At 36.5% G+C, this 22,412-nt stretch overlaps 2 protein-coding genes across 5 annotated transcripts in view; one reads left to right on the top strand and one right to left on the bottom strand.

Annotated features, from left to right (window-relative positions):
• Window positions 1–443: 443 nt before the first annotated feature.
• LOC101901678 (uncharacterized) lies at window positions 444–6,354 on the bottom strand. The gene is made up of 3 exons (XM_011292030.3): window positions 5,127–6,354; window positions 4,180–4,745; window positions 444–2,361 (listed from the first exon to the last, which is right to left on the bottom strand). The coding sequence occupies exons 1-3, from the start codon at window positions 6,175–6,177 to the stop codon at window positions 655–657; spliced, it is 3,324 nt and encodes a 1,107-aa protein (XP_011290332.2). The 5' UTR covers window positions 6,178–6,354; the 3' UTR covers window positions 444–654.
• Window positions 6,355–8,370: 2,016 nt separating this feature from the next.
• LOC131805406 (uncharacterized) overlaps window positions 8,371–22,412 on the top strand; it is a 36,047-nt gene continuing 22,005 nt past the window's right edge. For 2 of the 4 annotated variants that reach the window (XM_059128541.1, XM_059128538.1), the window contains exons 1-3: window positions 8,371–8,654; window positions 20,821–21,218; window positions 21,280–21,502. In XM_059128541.1, coding sequence (XP_058984524.1) covers window positions 21,035–21,218; window positions 21,280–21,502 — 407 coding nt within the window. In that variant the 5' untranslated portion in view covers window positions 8,371–8,654; window positions 20,821–21,034. Of the gene's footprint in view, window positions 8,747–18,523; window positions 18,653–20,820; window positions 21,219–21,279; window positions 21,503–22,412 lie in introns of those variants that run through there. The other 2 variants (XM_059128539.1, XM_059128540.1) reach the window with 2 other exon arrangements.

Below are 22,412 nucleotides of genomic sequence, written 5' to 3'. Positions count from 1 at the left end.
GGTCATTTGGTCCTTGAAAAATATTCTTTAAAAATCCACGTTTGATGGTAATATTCTTTATTCTTTGATGGTAATATTCTTGAAAAATATTCTTTAAAAAATCTACGTTTATTGGTCCTTGAAAAATATTCTTTAAAAAATCCACGTTTTATGGTCATTTGGTCCTTGAAAAATATTCTTTAAAAAATCCACGTTTTATGGTCATTTGGTCCTTGAAAAATATTCCTTAAAAATCCACGTTTGATGGTCATTTGGTCCTTGAAAAATATTCTTTAAAAAATCCACGTTTGATAAGCTGTTAGTCTTTGGAAAATATTCTTTAAAAATCCATAGGTCGACTTATTGCAAAATCCTGTTGGCGTCTGCATAAAACCTCGAGGAAGCTCCCTCGTCGTTCCTTTCTTCCCGCCCTTTTCAATTGCATGATTATGTAGCCAAACAAATTTCTTCACAGTACAAAAAATTGCATATTTTTATTTTCTTACCAACATTAAATTCCATTACTTAACAATAACTAATAACTGGTTGTATTATTTTAAACAAAATAAAATTGATGATTTAAAAAAGAATAATAATTAATAATAAAAAATTGGTAAATCTATTACCTATAACCTTACAAAAGAAAGAAAATAATTAATTTTGCATGCCCATCTATCATTCCATCCAATCATCGTCGGCATCCGGATCGGATAACAATTCAGGTGGAATATGATCTACACTGGTGTCGACCTTTTTATCGGCTAATGCCACAACTTTACTTATCAGTTGTGAGGTATTGTAGATATCTATGTCTTCTGCTTCTTCTTCTTCTTTATTGGGGATTTTTGTTAAAATTTGGGATGCATTGAGTTGTGCTGGTGCCGGACTGCTGGGTGGTCGATGATGATTTTTTTCTTCGAAATTGTAATCAACATCGTTCTCTGGACTAGAATTCAAAATTCGTTTCGGCGGACTAGAACAAGAATCAGATGAATTTTGCCCCGAGGCCTTAGAGTTCTTCCTTTTGTTGCGTATGGGCCGGGGTGTATTTGCCAAATCGGCTGTTGTCTGCGAGGCAGGTATTATTTCATTGTCAGTTTTTGCAAATTCACGCCATGCCACTTTGTTGCGCAGGGGCCGTGGTGTACTCTCCAAATCTTTGGATGTCTGTGAGGCAGGAACAATATCTGGTAGACTCAAATATTTAAATTTATCCCTCAGTGGCCGGTGAGTGTTTTCTAAATCTAGTGTGTTTTGGGAGGCTGGTATTTCCTCATTTCTGGCAGGCTTTTCGCGGGGAAATCTTAAGGTACTGGTTGTGTCTTCATGTGATGATGTTGAAGTTGTAGACGATTTTAGTAGAGGATTATTCCATTTTGCGGCCTCCTTACTTGTTGAAGGACCATCCAACCAAAATTCAATGACGTTTTCTGCTTTCTTTTTATCTTGATCTCCAATCTTGATACTTTTACTGGGCTCTTCATCAATGGTTTGTAAAGTTTTTGATTTCCCATTGACACGAGGCTGTCGTTTTTGAGATACTTCAAATTCTTCACTAGAGCTGCTGGAAATCCGACGTCTGTTACCCCTGGTTTTAACAACCGGTTTGGTAGTTTCAAAATAATCTGAAGAATTTGTAATAAAAAGGCTACAACTTTCGCCTTCCTTTAATGTTTGGCTCAAGACAACATCATTACTGGTTTCGTTGGCCATTTTCTTTTGTGATTTTTTTATTGCCTTTTTACAGGGACTACCGCCAGCACCATTAGCTTTAATCTTAACCTCTTTTTTGGGTGACACTTTTTCCTTCTTTATTTTTCCGGTCTTTTCGGACTTTTTCAATTTCAGCGGCGGATCAAACTCATAGGCCGAGGCACTTTCCGATGGAAAATAATGGATTTCTGGCTCATCTTCATTGCCAACATCATCATCATCATCTTTATCAATTTTGTTATTATTATTTATTTCCTTGCTCCTTTGCTTTAGCGGCGATACAAATTTCTCCAAATCTTCGCTATTCATTTTTGCTTTGCGTAAAAGTATTTGCTTCCGTTGTGGCGTAGCACGACCACAATATTGATCGATGCGCGGTTGATAATTTGTTGAGATTTGTAATTTTTCATATTTATACCAATTTTCAGGTACATTTGCCGTAACCATTAGATCCCGTCCCACGGGTACAGTGCTAATGACTTTTTGGGGTTTTAAAAATCGTACAAATCTTTTCAGTTCTTTATAACTGGAATGTTCGGAATATTCAATGCCAATTATATTGATTTTTCCACGATATTGCGGCCGGGTATCCTTTTCCCAGCCACTGGGTCGTATGGCCAGCAGTATGTCATAGTCCTGTTCGTAGGAGGAGAAATACTCCACCAAGCTCTGCAAATAAAAAAGAGTATAATTAGTTGTGGTTCCAAGAAATTTAATATTTTTAAAATACGAATATCTTTTAAATAAAATTCCTAAAGACCTTAAAATAATATTTTGTTTATCCTCTCGAGAAACGTTAATCAAAATATTTTCCATTTTGGCCTTTGAATCCTTGAAATATATTCTTTTAAAAAATTCATGTTTGTTTAACTGGAGGGCTTGAAAAATATTCTTTATTTTTATCCTTAAAAAATATTTTTTTATGATGTTTTTATCCTTGAAAATTACTTGTTCAAAAAACCATGTTCGTTTAACAGGTGCTCCTTGAAAAATATTCTTTAAAAAATAAAAGTTTGTTTAACCAATGGACCTTGAAAAATATTCTTCTAAAAGTCCACGTTTAATGGTCGGTTGATACTAGAAAAATATTCTTTTAAAAGTCCACGTTTAATGGTCGGTTGATTCTTGAAAAATATTCTGATTTTTGAGCTGTTGCTCCTTGAAAAATATTCTTTTAAAAGTCCACGTTTAATGGTCGGTTGATTCTTCAAAAATATTCCGATTTTTGAGCTGTTACTCCTTGAAAATATTCTTTTAAAAGTCCACGTTTAATGTTCGGTTGATTCTTGAAAAATATTCTAATTTTTGAGCTGTTGCTCCTTGAAAATATTCTTTTAAAAGTCCACGTTTAATGTTCGGTTGATTCTTGAAAAATATTCTAACTTTTGAGCTGTTGCTCCTTGAAAATATTCTTTAAAAAATCCACGTTTGATGGTCTGTTGATACTTGAAAAATATTCTTTTAAAAGTCCACGTTTAATGGTCGGTTGATTTTTGAAAAATATTCTGATTTTTGAGCTGTTGCTCCTTGAAAATATTTTTAAAAAAATCCACGTTTGATGGTCTTTTTATCCTTGAAAAATATTCTTTCATAAAATCCACGTTTAATGGTGATGAATTGGTCCTTGCAAAATATTCTTTAAAAAACTTGGTTGTCGGTTGATCCCTGAAAAATATTCTTTAAAAAGTCTAAGATTTTTGAGCTTTTGCTCCTTGAAAATATTCTTTAAAAAGAATATGATTACAGAGTTGTTGGCCCATGAAAATATTCTTTAAAGTCTATAATAATTGAGCTGTGGGTCCTTGAAAATATTCTTTAAAAAGTCCATGATTATTGAGCTGTTGGCCCATGAAAATATTCTTTTGAAAGTCCACGTTTAATGGTCGGTTGATCCTTGAAAAATATTCTCTAATAAATCCATATTTCTTTAACTGACGGTCCTTGAACAATATTCCTTTAAAAGTCCACGTTTAATGGCCGGTTGATCCGTGAAAAATACTCTTTAAAAAGTCTATGATTTTTGAGCTCTTGATCCCTGAAAATATTTTATCAAAAAATCCACGTTTGATGGTCAATTGGTCCTTGCAAAAATATTCTTTAGAAAATTTGGTTTTCGGCTGGTCCTTGAAAAAGAATTCTTTAAAAAGTCCATGATTATTGAAAAATATTCTTTAAAATTCCACGTTAAAAAGACTGTCCACGAAAACCATTCTTTGAAAAACCATGGAGTCCTTTCAAAGACATTTCTAAAACATCAACGAATTTCGGTCTGTAAATACTTCAAATAAATAATTTTAAATAATTAACTCCACTTGAAAGCTAAATACCATAGTACGATCATTGACCATCAAGAGGCCTGCAAAGAGGAGCACCCATCACAGCAAAAAAAAAGATTTCTAGCTCAGAACCCTCTTGTCCTATTTCAAACCTCTTCTCTGACAAAAAATAAATAAAAAAAAGAATTACAAATACAATTTCAAAACTTACCAAATATGATATTTTTCCCATTGATATAACATGCATTTGTGCCTGTCTGGGACTTTCCACCAATAAGCCACCGTATTTCTCCACATCGATAGCTCTTAAAGCTTTGCTACGATTCTCCTCAGTCCACACCTTCAAGTCATACTCTTCGGCCAATGATGACCAAAATTTCTCTTTACCAATAACATATGAACCGCACACGTATAAAATTCTCTTTTCCGAATGTTTTTGACGAAATGCATCTATCAAGTGTTTAGCTCTATCGATACTTTCGTATTGTGTACAAAAAGCGTATTTTTCCGACAGATATGTGGTATCCAAATAGATGGTGTCGATTGTGTTATTCCAAAAAACGTGACCCTCTTCCATGCCATGGTAAGCACGAAAGTCTCCCGTGTGAAGTATGCATCTTTCGGGCTTTTTAGATTGAAACATTAACATAATAGCACCGGGACAATGATTGGCATCCAAGGCAGTAACTTGAATGTCATCGATTTCAACTGGTTCATTGAGGGGTAGTTCATGGATATATTTTTCCTCGATGGGTATAAATGTGCGTACCAAACGTGCTGAAAAGAGAAACATGGTGAAAATGACTTTGATTGTAAATAGAAAGAAAATAAAAACTTTTAATAAACAGAAAACTACAAAAAACTTGGAGCACGCCATTCAGTCTGAAAACATCCTAAAAAAGACTGAGACCCATATAATGTCTTAGTTGGTTCCATACTCTGAAAATAAACCAGACCCAAACGGCAAATTTAGTAGATCATCGGGGAGGCTAGGCTCAGCCGAAGCATAAATAACATCGCCGTGCTCAAGGCCCCAAGGGGTACTTGTTCCAAAAACATTTCTAGCTTCTGGGATGAAGTACATATTATAGGTATCTTAGCCTTCTACAAATAACTCCTTTAAATTATTTTTATAAATTTGTGACATGTTTCACCTACCTGTTATGCTGCTCATATACAAGGGTTTGGCAAATTTCCTTGTCAGTCCAATATAATGATCAGCATGAAAATGTGTTAGGAAATAGTAATCAACACCCTCAATGTAACCATATTGAAAGGCATCCACGGCAAAGCTAGTGCCTTCAACAATTTTATAGGGTGGACATGGTTTGGGTTTCCGCCGCGAGGAATGTGGTGTCTTTTTCGAACTTGAGGTTTTTGATGATCTTGAAGGGGTTTTCGAAATAGGTTTGTTAACACCTGATGTGCCTGAATCAAAGACCTTGGGTCTGGACACTGTAGATGTTGTGGTACTATGCTTGGAATTGTTATCAGAACTATATTCATGTTTTACAATTTGATTTGAGCCTATGGGTGAGATTAGTTCGGGTTTAATATTTAAACATGTTTTCGAATCCACTTGTTTGTCTTCTTCTTCCTCCTCCACCTCACTATCAGATATTAAATTTACACAATCGCTGTTATTATTTGGCATTGTATTGGTTTTCCTGGTTCTTCTATTGGGTGATGATTTTTTACTTTGGGGTTTTTTGTCAAGTGCATCGTCATCCTCATCATCTACAAACAGCCGTTTGCGTCCCGTTAGTTTGGAACGGAAATTTCCCCGCTGCGCTGTTTTCTTATCGGTTTCCAATTTCTTTACTTCTGTCGCTGCCTTACGAAATGGCGTGGGTTCTTCTTTTAGCGGCTCAATTCTATAGGTTTTCTCGCAGGTCTTGAAAAATGCATTTATGCGCAATTGATTGGGCGGTGGCTCTTTTCGAGCTGATTTTGTGCGTTTTCCTGTCGTTGGAGGTGGCTGCTGCGCCTGCACAACAACATCGGGCAAACCCTCCGGCGGCGTAGAGTTGTTCTGTTCTTCAAGTTTTACTTTTTTCTTTGTTGCTGTTGAAGCGGCTTTTCGCAGGACAGATTTCTTTTGCTTTGCTGGCGTCTCTGGCGGTTGCGTTTCCGCTTCGGCCTTTAGTTTCTGACTGCATTGTAACTCTTTGAGATTTCGCAACTTGAGTAGCGGCGGCTTTTGAATCATTCTTTCGATATCAATAAATCAATGAAAAACTATTAGCAGAATACTAATGTGTTGCGGATCTCTCGGATTGTGGGGCCTACACAAAGATACACACGTTTTACCAAGAAGAAAGTCTCACATTACAACATGGATTGACGAGATAGATTTTCCTTTTTGGTGGTCTATCATCTAATTTCAGCGGGAAAATCTTTGACAGATAGTTGAATAGAATCAACACTTGAACCATTCAGTGAAGGGAACAATCGAAACTAGTTGCAGTTGTTTCACTCAGAATCATTTTTCGTGCATTAGAAGTGGTAAGAGAGTATTTCTTTGTACTTTTTCGTTTTAGATTGCTCATTGGTTGTGTTGTCTGTTCCAGAACTGCTAGAATATAAAAATTATTAATAAGATAACCAATTTTTCCTCTGTGATATGGAAAAATAAAACTGGTAGATTCTTGTAGATTCTGGAACAGAGCCAATCTTAGGAATAAATAAGAAGCTTAACATCGTTGCATGGCATATTAATGTGATGTTTCCACTGCACTTGATTCGCTCTCTATTCCTTGTTTGACCCTTAACTATGAAAAAACTACCTAATTCTTCACACAAAATTTCCTGAGCGAACACTCGTATTTGTACGTTGTTCAAATCAAATCACTCTCAGAACAACGAAAAAATATGTCCCATCCCTAACAAATGAGAGCATTTATCGAAAAAATAAATTATGACATTTAAAAATTAAAAATAGAAAAATTTGATGAAATCTTAAAAATTTTTGGGAAGACTGAAAATTATGAATGAAAACTACAATGTTGAATGGCGTATGTACATTCAAACGAAAGTAAATTTTGTTTTCTCTCTCATTCGAGGTACGCATTTTGTCCACGAGTTAAAATTTCCACAGAAAACACAAACAAAAGAGGCAACATTTTCAAAATGTTTCTATCGGCAGAAAAAATGTTTGACAAGTGTCTCTCCAGCAGAATTTAAAAATGGAAAAAACACAAAAATGTGTTCAAAATGTCAACATTTACACAAAAAGTTGAAATCGTGAATGAAAATTGTAAAATTAATGATATAATAAATCTTTGGGAGGAAAACAATAATTTCTTCTATTCATATTAGTGAGAATTTCATGTATTTTCGTATAAATTCCCATTAAAATCAACAAACAAAATTTTTGAAAAAAGGAATTATTTTACTATGAATTACGAATCGTGCCGTATGAACGGGTTAATTCGTGTACTTAATTCTGAGAGCGAACAACGTTGTTCGGTTTCCAATGGAAACATGCTATAATGTCAAATTATTTCCCAGTTTCAAAATTCTATTTTTTTTTTGATATCATAAAGGAAAAATCGGTTATCGTAGCAATGCACATCGTAGTTTGGTCTACAATTTAGTCATGAATCGTCTTACAAATAAACAACGCTATGCAAGAGCTTGACTTGCATGACATGTGATTTTAACAATACGTTGCCAAATACCACCCAGCTCGCGAAGAATTGGATTTATTCAGAGGTGGGTTCGGTGAACATATTATTTCACGCTCGGGACCGCAATTTAACGCCCTTCGATTGCTTTTTAAGATGTTATGTTAAAGCTCAAGCCTATACAGTCGCGCCCGTTCCAATTGACGCATTAGAAGACAACATTGAAGCATTTATTCGTGAGATACATGCCAAATTGGTGGAAAAAAGTGCAACATTTCTATGAAATAATCTTCAAACATTAAATTAAATGGAAAATACTATCAATTCAAATAAATGTTTTATGCATTGTTCTGCACTTTGTGCTTTTACTTTCAAATAACCCTAAAAATCACCCTTTACTCTGCATTTGTTCAGAATTGCACAGAAAAAATATTAGAGAAAATCTTTTGCTCTGTTCCAGTATCTGCAAGAATCTACTATTTTTACAATTTTCTTCGATATCATAAAGGGAAAATTGGTTATCGTAGTAAAACATTTTACATTTTTGTAGTTCTGGAACGGACCATATGTGTATTGATTTGAAACCTTTTAATTCTCTTTAAAAAAACACATACAAACAACGCTAATTACCATTTTCGAAATTTCAATTGGATTAGTTTCCGTTGCACACAATGGAAAAACGATATATCCACAAAATCGATAACATGCGATAACTTCTTAAGCCTTTCATTGGGGGAGGTGTTAAATTGTTGCTGGGGTATGTTCAGTGTCAGCAGTCAAAAGTTTTGTACAATTTTTTTCACACACAGACCTCTAAAACATAGACATCAAAGAATTTTCAAATTTTTTAATAGAAAAACTCCAGTGAAAAACGTGAAAAACTAATGAAAATTTCCGTCAACATGTTTGCTTTGCGAAGCATATGAAATTTCGTATAAAAATCAGTGAATTTCCAATGAAAATCCACATTTTCTAATAGACGACGGATCAAAGAAAACAAGCAATTATGGGAAAAAATCTATAATCTGGAAGGTGTAACACAAAAAAACGACGAAATACGGTAATAAAATACACGAAAATATGCCAGAATAATAAAAGAAAATTATAAATATCATTAAAGAAAATGTGCCACAGCCAGTGAGAAGTTGAATGGTTTGTTAATATTGAAAAAATACTTGAAAAGTAATTTGAATTTTTTTCAAATTAATTAACTAGAAAGATGAACGAAGAAAACCCTAAATCTTTTGTCAGTGTGAGAGGAGGAGTAGTCTAGTGTGAACAACAACAGCAGCAGCAGAGCAAAGGCAAAAAGTTCGTGTTTTTTGTAGTTCTTTGGTTTGACGTTTTTTTTGTGTGTTTCTTCTCGTTACAGTCGTTGTCGTTGTCGTCGTCGTTTACTCTCTATACTCGGTTCTCGTGTTACTTCATTCATTGATTCTCTGTTGTGTGTGGTATGTTTTGCTTTGCACGGCTGTTGTGTTTTTTTCTTGTTTGGTCTTTTGCGCGAGTGTGAGTTCGTGTGTGTGCGCCTGGTGTATTGTTGTTTTTGTATGCCATAGTACTCCTCTCTCCTTTTGTGTTGTTGTTATAAAATAAAAACGCAGTGCTAATTGCGGTATTGCGGCGCCCTGTTGTGTGAATATGAAAGGGTAGAAAGGCCCAACTCGATGTTGAATAAATTTCAATGCTAAACAAATTAAAATATTGGAAATGTAATTGAAAATGTTGAAAATTAAAGAAATTTAAGATGTTATGATTTAATATTTGCTTCGGTGAGTTTTTCTTATAGATTTTATGAAAAAAAGTTTAAAATAAATGTCATTTATAATTTTTGGCCTCAAAACTCTCTCGTTTAATACGATGTTTGCACCTGCTGGGAAGTTAAGTACTAAGTACCTGCAGCTGTATTTTATGTAGCCGGGCATCAAAAAAGCGTGGAATAGTTGTTTAAACACTTGAACGACGAGAAGGAGGATATACGAATGTAGGCAAAGAGGAAGTAATTAGCAGCCGATTTTTTGTTGACACTAACTTCAACCGGTGATCATTAGTCATTGTGTTTATGAAAAGAATTATAGAGGAAAAAATATGCACTCCACATGTTCGGTTCTCTGAAGCCAAATACCGAGGCACAATTGTGGACTGTTAGTTAAGATGGTATAAAAACGTGGCGGAGCCGAGGAAGAAAGGCTATATTACATTTAATTTCTGCAAGAACTGAATGGGAGAGAGCTGGACACTCTCCTCTGCTATGTTAGCAGAGCTTTATACGGGCTGTATAAAGCTGTGTTTTCGCGTTTTACACTTAGACCGTTACACCGTTCCATACATATTAGTAGAGGATTAAACAGGAACGATCCGTGTGATAGAACAGTGTTAGTAGTTCTTGACCTATTAAAGGCATTTGGAGGACCTGTAGAGAACTACCCTTCGCAAGGTTTAAAACGTTGGATAATCAACTATATGTGTGGACGCCAATCGTACGTGGAAAGAGTCCAAAGTCCGTAGAGTGAAACAGGAAGTTCCCCAAGGTGGGATGATATCTCTGGAAATGTTTTACCTCCACCTTTCCGGAAATCATCGTCCTCGAATTGGCATAGAGATCGTAAGGTATGCGGATGATTGCATGATCATAGCGTCGGGCCCAGTGGTTGATGACATATGTCAATACTTGAACCCCTATCTCGCGGAGCTTGCCGCATCTGTCCACGCGAGGAATACGAAAATATCCGCCACAAAATCAACGGCCACACTGTGTCTGGGGTGAGCAATGCGGCTTCAGTGTGGTCTGCATATACTAGTGCTACGCTGTGGAAGCACATCCAAACCTGCCAGAATGCTGCCCTGAGAACTGAGGTGGCGAAAGTCCTTCCTTTGCGTCAGCATAATCATCTGCTTTCGTTGCAGTACCTGCTTGGGTGTTACCGTGAGAGTCATCCCAACCATCATATGGTGGATACAACTCTTCCATCCACGCGTGTCAGGAAGGACATACATGACCTAGAGAGGGAGGTCTAACGCTATAAGAGAGAACTTTTAGATCAAGAAGCCTGCCAGGCAGGTCTGAATGGCATTCATACCGATGCAGTCGCAGATGCTATTAGCAATTACAGGATGAATGACGTCCTCGGAGTCCACTCCCCATCCACTGTAGCTGAAGAACGTCAGCTGCCTAGACAAACCAGGGTATTTTTTGTGCAATTACGTTCAGGATGGTGCAGTCGTCTCAATTCATATTGGACACGAATTGATGAAGATGTGCGTGACGTCTGCCGGGGTCATACAGCCCAGCACAATGAGCTGCATTTCTTTAATTGCAAGGCCAAGCCTAACCAAATCACTCCAGAAGATCTCTAGTTACAGACCTTTAAGGTTGACGATTTTTTTAACCAGATTAGCAGAATACAAACATCCACATGTGCTACTCCTACATCAACAACAACCACGAATGAACTTTCTAGCCATTACACATTTGCATTCTAGAGAGGGACGATTGGACCCTTAATAACCCGTCTCCAGACAGTATAGCTATATATTTTAGGTTCACAGAAGGAAAGATGATCGGGTGCTGAAGTATTTTCTGATAGCTCAAACATTAGTAGCTCCCTTTTGCTTAACAACTACGTCAGTGCTTTCCAGGAAGAAGTCTTTTTATCAAAAAGTTCATAGATCTGTTGGATAAGAGAATCGTTGAATTTGGAGAATAGAAAAGCACTGAACCAGTTAAAGTCATTCAACAAGCTTTGTTGGGTTCCATATTTGGCAATGAAGTAGCGGATGATGGTGGTCCATATTTTGGTATAGCTCCATTTAACGGTAACGGCTGATTTATGGTACCTTTTTCGTTTTAATCCGGATTTACTGTAAATTGGCAGTTTGTTTTTTCCGATATATAAAAAACATCGCCCAAAGTACTGTCCATATATATTCAAATTTAGGAATATTCCCCATTTAACTGTACCTCCGGTATTCGGCATTTTATGCACATTTTTATCGGAGTTGTTTCAAAATTTCGTATTTAGAGTTCGTTATGGATAACTTCACGTCTTCGTACAGCCTCCATAAAAGGATTCCTCCACAAATACGTTTTTTAAAGATTTTAGACACGTTAATGGCAACTTAACTAATTTTTATATGTGCTAATACCAGCAGAAATTTAGTGAATTTTGACCATTCCGACTGAAAACATCCTAGAAACAAGTTCTTCAAATTTGGTGTAATTTGGTTCAGATATAACTATAGCTCCAATACATATGTTTCGTCCAATTTTTTCTTTAAGTCCCTCACATTTGTAGTATGTGTTCGACAACAATGATATTTGGCCACAGATATCTTATAGAGCTAATTTACCAAATTTTATCGAGATCGGCTAAGATTTGGATATAGCTGCCATATATATTCTTTATACGATTTCGGGTTAATTGTGCACTAAATGACCAATATCAGTGCAAATGACATGAATTTTTGCACATCCGACCATCTAGAATCAAAAATTTTAAAATCGGTTCAGATATAGCTGTAGCTCCCTATACATGGTGTTTAAGTTCCTCACATTTGTAGTATGTACTCCATAAGAATCATATACAGTCCAGAAATACCTCTCAAAATTTATCAAGATCGCTTCAAATTTAGATATAGCTCCCATATATATTTTCAACAGCTTTTGGGTCAATTGTGCACCAAATGTCCAATATAAGTTCAAATGACCTGAATTTTGGCACATCTGACCGAATTTAGTCTAGAAGCAAGTACATTAAATTTTGTGAAAAATCGGTTCAGATATCCATTCAGATTTGTATATAGCCTCGATATACATCTTCATCCGATTTTATTGTTATTGCTCACCAAATATGTAATATCAGCTAAAATTGAACAGAATTTTTCATATTCAACCGAATTTTGACATTCGGTGAATCTAGTGGTGTAGGGTATCATATAGTCGGTCCCGCCCGACTTTTGATCTTTCCTTACAGGTTATAATTGTGAACACAATGAACCCTTGGGTCCCCCAGTAGACAGTTGTCAATTAATTAATTAAATTTGTTGTTATTTATAGAGCAAGCAAAATGAATATCTCACTTTCTGTCGGTCGGTCCTGCTGCTTTCAACATCGGCCTTTAACATTTATTCCAAAATCGATCCCATTTTCCCCTAAAACTCATTCGTTTGTCCCACTTCCAATAAAGGCCCCACTTAGCCATTTCAACTACCCTCAACAGCGTCCCTGTCATTTCATTTATTCGTGTCGCTTTGTTGGGAGGTTTTGTGTCACAGTCTACAATAAACACAACAACAACTACAACAAAAAACGGTATTTCATTTTACTTTCATTGTTGTTGTTATTATTCTCATGTTTTTTGTGTTATGTTTTTATTTCGTTGTTGTTTTTGTTCACTTTTTGTTTTCTTGTTGTTGTTGCTCTTGTTGTGCCAATAAGAAAAGATTCATCAGAGCATTAAAAACAGAGTAGCACAAATATCAGCGAGGCTAGAAGAAGCAGCACCAGCAGCATCATCATCATCGGGCATGGACATTCCATAGTAGATGATGTAGCAGCAATAACTCCCCCCATCCCCCTCTCTATCTCCCCACAACCAACCATAATAATCTCCAAATTGTCTACTCATAGAGCAACTCATACTCCAAGAGCATAGTCTGTCAGTCCGCCCATACGTACGTTCGTTGTAGTCATCTTCAAAAAAAAACAACTCTGCTCTCATTTTCTTGAAAACAATGAAAAGTGACAGTCCCATTCTGATAATTGTTGTCCTATCCATGTTCATGTTGTGTGGATAATTGTTGTTGTTATTGTTCGCGTCGTAGTATTCTATTTCATTTTTGTTTTTTTTTTTTGGTGATTTGTTTTTGGATACAAATGCATATATCATGCATGGATTTTTGAGTGTCGTAAAATAGGGGGACCGGGTCAGCTGTGCTCGAGCGATATTTGACACTTCAAACAACGCTGTGGAGTGTATTTCATGTGGATTTTGTAATATGTGGAATTGTCAATATACATTACATTGGGTTTCCACACAAAAGAATATATTAAGAACTAATTTCACAAAGTTTTGAAACATGTTATGAATTTCGAGAGAAACAACCCTATGTTTGGTAGAAGCTCTGGGATTTTTTGAAAAATTTTCTTAGAGGTAGGCATTTGTTCCCTGTTTCCGGGAAAGTATTTATACCCTACACCACCACATAGTGGTAAGGGTATTATGTCTTTGTGCATTTGTTTGTAACATGGAGACGGTAGCGAGATAGACCCATAGTTACTTTTGAGGATCTCCATAGAATCAATTTCTGAGTTGATTTATGCATGTCAGTCCGTCTGTCCATTCGTCCGTCCGTCTGTCCATGAATTCTTGTGAAAAAATGCAGGTCGCATTTATTATCCGATTGAGATGAACTTTTCCAAACAACATTTGTTTGGACCAAGGACGAACCCTATTGAAATTGGAGATAATCGGTAAAAATTTAGATATAGCTCCCATATATATCTTCTTCCGATTTGTTTTTAATTGTGCATCAAACGTATAATATCAGACCGAATAGTATGGAATTTTGCTCATACAACCAAATTAGGTATGAAAATAAGTATGCCAAATTTGATCGAAATCGGTTCAGATATAGCTATACATTGTTCATCCGATTTGTTATTTTTGTCCTCCGCAGCCGCAATATGCTCTCTGTAACAACAATATTTTGTGGAAATATATCAAATGCAGCTCAGAAAAACCTTTGCTAAATCCTATCGAGATCGGTTTAGATTTGGATATAGCTCCCATATATAACTTCGTCCGATTTACCTTAATTAATTTTGATACAACTCCGAATCGACTCCAAATGTCCTGAAACGGATTTGGTCCAAAGAGACCTATGGTTTATAACCGTTATTTCTATGAGGCACGTTTTGGCAGTATCAAAACATATATACCCTTTCTAGGCATATGGCTGAGGGTATAAACAAATCTGAGAGTTTTTATTCGACTCTAAATTTTTGTAAGAAAGTGAAGTTTGGCTTAAGGATGGATGACGGAAGCCCTGGACTTTCCTTTCCTGGGAGCCACGCGTCAGACCCTCATACATACATATGATGTTACATGGGATAGGAAAGAAAATAAATAGAAGTGAAAAAAGAGAAGAGTTTGCATTAGTGTTAGGGTGCTTTGCTTAGGCCGGAAATGCTCTCAGTCAACCTATAGATTATGGAATGGAATCTACGTCTAAAAAGACAGTTAAAGTTTCCCACCGTCCTCTTCCTCAGCCTTTCATAACACTTCTCTATGGTCTAAAGTTCTTATTGTAGTAGCTCGTACTGCTGTCTTCGTTATGTTTGGCTCTTCCGTAGTCTGGCTCTGCTTCTATCTCCAAAGGTATCGACCTGTATTGGTTGGGTCCATAGCGATATGGGATTTAGGTGAATAATTTTGGCTGGGCAGTTAAATCGGTACAGAGTGCCACGTGGCCCAGGTAGGTCAGGTGCTCATGCACTGCTGTCAATTCGATTCCAATATAAATTAAGTTTGCTGCACCATCCAAATCTCACTTTTGCAAAATCTACTCTGGTTTGTCGGAGTAGCTTTCGTTCCTCAGCTGCGCTGGGAGGTGAATACTCTCCGAATATGGTATTTAATTGGGCATTCTGCTATAATTACTGTGGGCGCATCAGAGCGAATACTATTCAGTACTGCTTGATATGCCTGTTGATCTACACCTTGTTATACCCTCAGCATATAATAACGGTTTTAGACCCTATTTTTTTTTTTGGACCAAATCCGTTTCAGAACATTTGAAGTCGATCTAACGATGTCCGTCGTATCGTCCGTCTGCCTATCAGGCTGGTGCGCACGATAACTCTTCAAGGGCTTATCCGATTTAGTCCAAACTTGGTACATCGTAATATTATTAGCAAACTTAGATCCAGTTCGGAGGTGGACAAAATCAAAGAAAATATTTTACAGACCAGAAGGGGAAAGGATCATTCGATTGTGCTCCCACTTTGCAAGTCCTAATATTTGCATTAGCTCTAGTTCAGGCGTGAAAATGGACAATATCAGTACAATCCATCAAGAACCTCCTCCACAAAGATTCAAAATTGTGAATAATTATAAATCAAATCAAATGTGATATTAGTGTTCGACTGTCTTAAAATTAAATACATTACAATATTTTTATTAACCCAAGGTCTGGTGTGAAAATGGAGTATATCGGACAATTTCTTCTTGTACCTCCCCCACATAGGATTGAAGATTTTGAAAAACAAAAGTCTCAAAGAAAGCGAAATAACATTTTTATACCCTCTACCATAGTATGGAGAGTATATTAAGTTTGTAATTCCGTTTGAAACACCTCGAAATATACATTTTAGACCCCACAAAGTATATATATTCATGATCAGCATAAAATTCTATATCGATTTATTAATGTCCGTCCGTCTGTCCGTCTGTCCAAACTTGGTACATCGTACCATTTGTCCGTCTGTGGAAATCACTCTAGCTTTCGAACGAAATGAAGTAGGTTGATAAAATTTTACTCAAATGTGTACTATGTCTGCAGGACTTTTGGTATTGAAAATGGGACATGTACGTCCACGTTTTCGTATAGCCCACATATAACGGTACCTCCCGATATGCGGTATTTTGATGATTCTAGCGACATTTTTACCGGAATTGTTTCAAAATTAATATTTAAAGTTCGTAATAGATGCTACGGTTTAAGACAGAAAAATGGCCCATGTAAGTCCACGTCTTCGTATAGCACCCATATAACGGTACCCCCGATATTCGGTATTTTCATGATTTTAGCGACAGTATTTAACGGAATTATTTAAAATTTCGTATTTGAAGTTCGTAATGGGTACTACAGCCTATGACAGAAAATTGTCTTTGCAGGTCCACGTCTTCGTATAGCCCCCATATAATGGCACCTTCCTTTATTCGGTATTTTGATGATTTCAGCAACATTATTCACCGGATTCGTTTAAAATTTCGTACTTGAAGATCCTAATGGGTATTACAACCTATGGCAACAAAATTCGTATTCAGGTCCACGTCTTCGTATAGCCCCCATATAATGGTACCTTCCTTTATTCGGTATTTTGATGATTTTAGCAACATTATTCACCGGAATTGTTTCAAATTTGGTATTTGAAGTTTGTAATGGATACTACAGCCTAAGACAGAAATTTGTCTGTGCAGCTCCACGTCTTCGTATAGCTCCCATATAAGGGTATCCACCTATTTTCGGTATTTTGATGATATAAGCGACATTATTCACCGGAAAAGTTTCAAATTTGGTATTTGAAGTTCGTAGTGGTTACTACAGCCTATGACAGAAAATTGTCTTCGCAGGACCCCGCTTTCTTATAGCCCCCATATAACGGTACCTCCCGATATTCGGTACTTTGATTATTTTAGCGACATTATTCACCGGAATGATTTAAAATTTCGTATTTGATGTTCGTAATGGGTACTACAGCCTATGACAAAACTTTGTGTATGCAGGTCCAAGTCTTCGTATAGCCCCCATATAACGATATCTCCCGATATTCGGTATTTTGGTGATTTGACCGACATTATTCACCGGAATTGTTTCAAATTTGGTACTTGAAGTTCGTAGTGGATACTACAGACTAAGACAGAAAATTGTCTGTGCAGCTCCACGTCTTCGTGTAGTCCCATATAATGGTACCTCCCTATTTTCGGTATTTTGGTGTTTTACGCGACTTTTTTCATCGGAAATGTTTCAAATTTGAAGTTCGTAATGGATACTACAGCCTATGACAGAAAATTGTCTGTGCAGGTCCTTCAGGTCTGCGTTAGCCCCCATATAACGATACCTCCCTACTATATTCGGTATTTTAATGATTTTAGCTACATTATTTACCTGTTTTTTTTTTTTAAGTTTCGCATTTGAATATTGTAATGGCTTATGACAAAAGTTACCTTTACAGGTCCATGTCGTCGTATAGACCCTATAGCTACATTCGGTATTTTTATGATTTTAACAGAAATTTTAACGGATTTTATTGTTTTAGAGAATTGCCAAATTCGTTCCAAATGGTGGAGGGTATTCAAAGCCCGGTCCGGCAGAACTTACAGCTTTTTTACTTGTTTTTTATTAGGATGAACACAATGGGTCTCTCACGTTCATTATAATTTTCATTTCATCGATATTGCTTTCGTTGGAGTTCTTTAAGAGCCAAAAATGTCATTTATCTCTTTTTTCGAAACATAAAGAATATCCCAACACGGACCTGAAGGAGATTACTGTTGGCTAGTACTTTGGGTCCACTTTTTTCAAAGAATATGTAAATTCCTAATTAAACTTTCAAGAAAAATGCTTAACAATTTAATCTTTTTAATACTTTATGATATTGCATTCCAGTGTTTGTAATGATTTCCCAAATTTGCATTAACTTCGGAATTTCGTCTGCTGTGTAGTTCATTCTAGTGGATGTCAGATTTATGCTTCAATTAAATGAAATGTTTTTTTTTTTGTTTGTGGCAAGTCATATTCATTGTAGTTTCAGTTTCCACCGAGAAGGCAAACAATACAACAATATCTGAATAATTTGTAAATATTCCATTGTTTTGTTGTTGTTCGTTTTTGTTGTTGTTTTTCTCTCTCCACTGTTAATTATTTCATTAATTTATAATTGCGCGCGCTATTTTCCAAATGATATCATACAAATATATTTAGAATCTCGTTTGTTTTTTTTTTGTTTGGTGTGAGTTCGCATTTGTTTAGTTTAGCGCGGCAAGGAATTCATGTTACCACCGAACATATCAATCCAACAGCAGCAGCAGCAGCACCACCGCCGAAATCTACAAGATTTTTTTGATATTTTGATTTATAAGTCAACAAAAAAAAAAAAAAAACAACCATTGACCTTTGTTGGAAGCACAGAAAAAATGTAGTGTTAATTTTTTGCTAGATTTTTATGGAGATACATCTTCATTAAGTTTTGCAGCAAACAGCAGCGGATCGTGTTTTGAAGATTATCAATATAAACAAAGTTGAACGGAATTTTCTTTTCGTTTGGAAGAAGGGGTAATTTGCTAAACATATTTTTTCTTCCATTCTTCTTGAGTGAAATTTAATTTTGTTTGAGGATGGAGCAGGTGGCTCGATTTGCGGTGGTCGCGGATTTAAGATGGAAGAATGTACGAAATCCAGAGTCTACTGCAAAAAGTGAAAATACCGAATATCGGGAAACACCGTTATATGGGCGCTATACTAAAACCTGGACCTTTATATACTAAGTTCTGACATCAGAGCTTAACCCATTGCGAACTAAAAATACCAATTTTTAGACAAATCCGTGGAAAATGTGGCAAAAATCATCAAAAAACCGAATATCCGGATGTGCCAATATATGGGGGCTATACCAAAACGTGGACCTATATATACTATGTTCCGACACCGGATCTAGAACCCATTGCGAACTACAAATACCAATTTGTAGACAAATCCGTGGAAAAATGTGGCAAAAATCATCAAAATACCGAATATCGGGAAATACCGTTATATGGGGGCTATACGAAGACGTGGACCTGCACGGACAATTTTCTGTCATAGGCTGTAGTATCCATTACGAAATTCAAATACCAAATTTGGAACAATTCCGGTAAATACTGTCGCTAAAATCATCATAATACCGAAAATCGGGAGGTGCCGTTATAAGGGGTTATACGAAGACGTTAACCTGCACAGAAAAATTTTCTGTCATAGGCTGTAGTATCCATTACGAAATTCAAATACCAAATTTGAAACAATTCCTGTGAATAATGTTGCTAAAATCATCAAAATATCGAATATCGGGAGGTACCGTTTTATGGAGGCTATGCGAAGACGTGGACATGTAAAGCCAATTTTCTGTCTTGGGATATAGTATCTATTACGAACTTCAAATACCAAATTTGAAACAATTCCGCTGAAAAATGTCGCAAAAATCGTTAAAATACCGAATATCGGGAGGTACTATTATGTGGGGGCTACACGAAGACGTGGACCTGCACGGACAATTTTCTCTCATAGGCTGTAGCATTCATTACCAACTTCAAATACCAAATTTGAAAAAATTCCGGTGAACAAAAATCATCAAAATATCGAATATCGGGAGGTACCATTATGTGGGGGCTATACGAAGACGTGGACCTGCACAGACAATTTTCTGTCATAGGCTGTATTATCCATTACGAACTTCAAACACTAAATTTGAAAGAACTCCGGTGAATAATGTCATCAAAATACCGAATATCGGGAGGTACCATTATAGGGGGCTATACGAAGACGTGGACATGCACAGATACTTTTCTGTCATAGGCTGTAGTAATCATTACGAACTTCAAATACCAAATTTGAAACAATTCCGGTGAAAAATGTCGCTAAAATCATCAAAATACCGAATATCGGGAGGTACTGTTGTATGGGGGCTATACCAAAACGTGGACCTGCGTGATCAATTTTCTGTCATAGGCTGTAGTATCCATTACAAACTTCGAATACCAAATTTGAAACATTTCCGGTGAATAATGTCGCTTAAATTACCAAAATACCGAAAATATGGAGGTACCATTATATGGGGACTATACGAAGACCTGGATCTGCACTGACAATTTTCTGTCATAGGTATCTATTACAAACTTCAAATACCAAATTTGAAACAATTCCGGCGATTAATGTCGCTAAAATCATCAAAATACCGAATATCGGGAGGTACCGGTATATGGGCGCTATACGAAGGCGTGGACCTGCACGGACAATTTTTTGTCATAGGCTGTAGTATCCATTACGAATTTCAAATACCAAATTTGAAACAATTCTGGTGTGTAATGTCGCTAAAATCACCAAAATACCGAAAATAGGGAGGTACCATTATATGGGGGCTATACCAAAACGTGGACCTACATGGCCCATTTTCAATACCAAAAGTCCTGCAGACATAATATACATTTGAGAAAAATGTTATCAACCTACTATATTTCGTTCGGAAGCTAGAGTGAGTTCCACAGACGGACAGACACGAGGACATCGCTAAATCGACATAGAATTTTATGCTGATCAAGAATATATAATTTGTGAGGCCTAAAGTGTATATTTCGAGGTATCGCAAACGAAATGACAAACTTAAAATACCCTCCATACTATGGCGAAGGTTTTAAAAATTAGGTTCCTATATCGAAATAATATTTATTGTATTCCCCTTTCTCTTTCAGATCTTTATTGCCGTGAAAGCTATTTTCCAAAGAAAGCAAGAAAAACCCCCCAAACAATAATCATGGCTAAATTTATGTGAAAACTGGAAAGAAAACAACCCCACCCAAACACCAAACAATTGGTTGTAGTTTGGTTCTGCAGAAGAAATTTGTTTGGAAGTGCAAGTGTTTGAGACAGAAACAAAAATAGGAACTCAAAAACTTTGGAGACGAAATGCCTATACCGAACAGCACATCGGCCCAACAGCTGCGTCCATTAACACTGGCCGGGCCAGAGCGTGAACCTGTGCAATTTACCGTCAACCTGGTGGGGGCACCGGCTGAAGTTGAACAATTGGTACAGCAGATCAAAACGGTTGCAGAACAATTTCTCTATCACTGGAAGACATTTCCAATAGGTGAATATTTTTAAATGTTTCTAGACGAAATTTACTAAAATTTATTTTCTTTTTTTTGTAGTTCTACCCCAACCCCTATCGGCCGCTGCCTTAACCTTGGGCGGTGGCGCTTCAGCTGGCAATAATGGCTCCAACACTGTCGGCAATCGCAAGCCTCGACCCATCAATTTACGTGATTTGTTTATAGCACCACCATTCGATGAGTTGGATGCCGTGGCCACGGATGGTACCGGAGAGCCTCGACGCCTCACCAATTCCCAGCTGAAGTCATTGCGTGAAAATGGGTAAGTATGTGGGGAAGTTGGAAATTTCGGTATTAATTTTAGTTGTTTTTTGATTTTCTTTTTTGTTTTAGATTTGTTAGGGAAATTTTTTAGTTTGATATCGCTTAACTTTTTGTTTTTATTTACATTTTCGTTGCCTAAAATTGCTAAAGATTAAAAAAATTGAATTTTTCAAGTATGTCATTAACATGCATTTATCAAAATCATGCAGAGCTCATGTAGAAACAAGAACCAATACAAGACCAATATAATTTTAAATAGACAAGTTCGGAGTCCAAGCTGAACAAAATTCCAACTAAACAATTCCTTACCACAAAATTGAAGGTGCTCTTTTTTAAAAGCCAAGCAAATTTATTACAGAAATTTGTCAATTAAACCCTTTCTATAAATTGGCGACTCCCTGGGCCTCCAGCTTGTTAGGTTAGGCTGAAAAATGTTATTCCAATTGTGGTAGCCTGTCTCCTATTATGTGTTGAGACAATTTCCAGTGAATCCTCGACGCTACCAAACTTTCCATATTTCACCCACATTATTCTGATCTTCAACACCTCCCATTCCGTCTCGACAGATTACCTACTAAAAATCGTTTTCCCTGCATTTACCCATCTTCTTCAGCAAGTCAACACTATAGCTCGGCTATATAAACACATCCTGGAGCGTTCAGTACTTCTATACAATTTTTTAGTCGCCTCCCCTTCCTAATGGGTTATATAGACGAATGCTTGGACCATTTAGTTCGTATATATATGACATTCTCATCTGGTCAGGCCACCTATATAGATTCCCCTTACCAATCAGCTCTTGGATAGAAATGATTTCCTGTCCCTTCTATATCTACCCTGTTAGCTAGACTGTATTGTTGTCTTCCTGCTACGTTTAACTTATCCTTTCGACGAATCCTTGTTTTTTT

Source organism: Musca domestica, unplaced genomic scaffold (assembly GCF_030504385.1).
Source record: "Musca domestica strain aabys unplaced genomic scaffold, Musca_domestica.polishedcontigs.V.1.1 55, whole genome shotgun sequence".
NCBI classification, from domain to species: Eukaryota; Metazoa; Arthropoda; class Insecta; order Diptera; family Muscidae; genus Musca; species Musca domestica.
The sequence above is the reverse complement of the archived record's forward strand: the minus strand, read 5'-3'. Positions and strand labels throughout refer to the sequence as shown.

Coding starts and splice junctions, on each gene's coding strand:
- LOC101901678 (XM_011292030.3), bottom strand. CDS start 6,177: ATGATTCAAAAGCCGCCGCTACTCAAGTTGCGAAATCTCAAAGAGTTA. Junction 4,746..5,126: donor GTATATGAGCAGCATAACAG/GTAGGTGAAACA, acceptor TTCTCTTTTCAG/CACGTTTGGTACGCACATTT. Junction 2,362..4,179: donor TGGGAAAAATATCATATTTG/GTAAGTTTTGAA, acceptor TTTTATTTGCAG/AGCTTGGTGGAGTATTTCTC.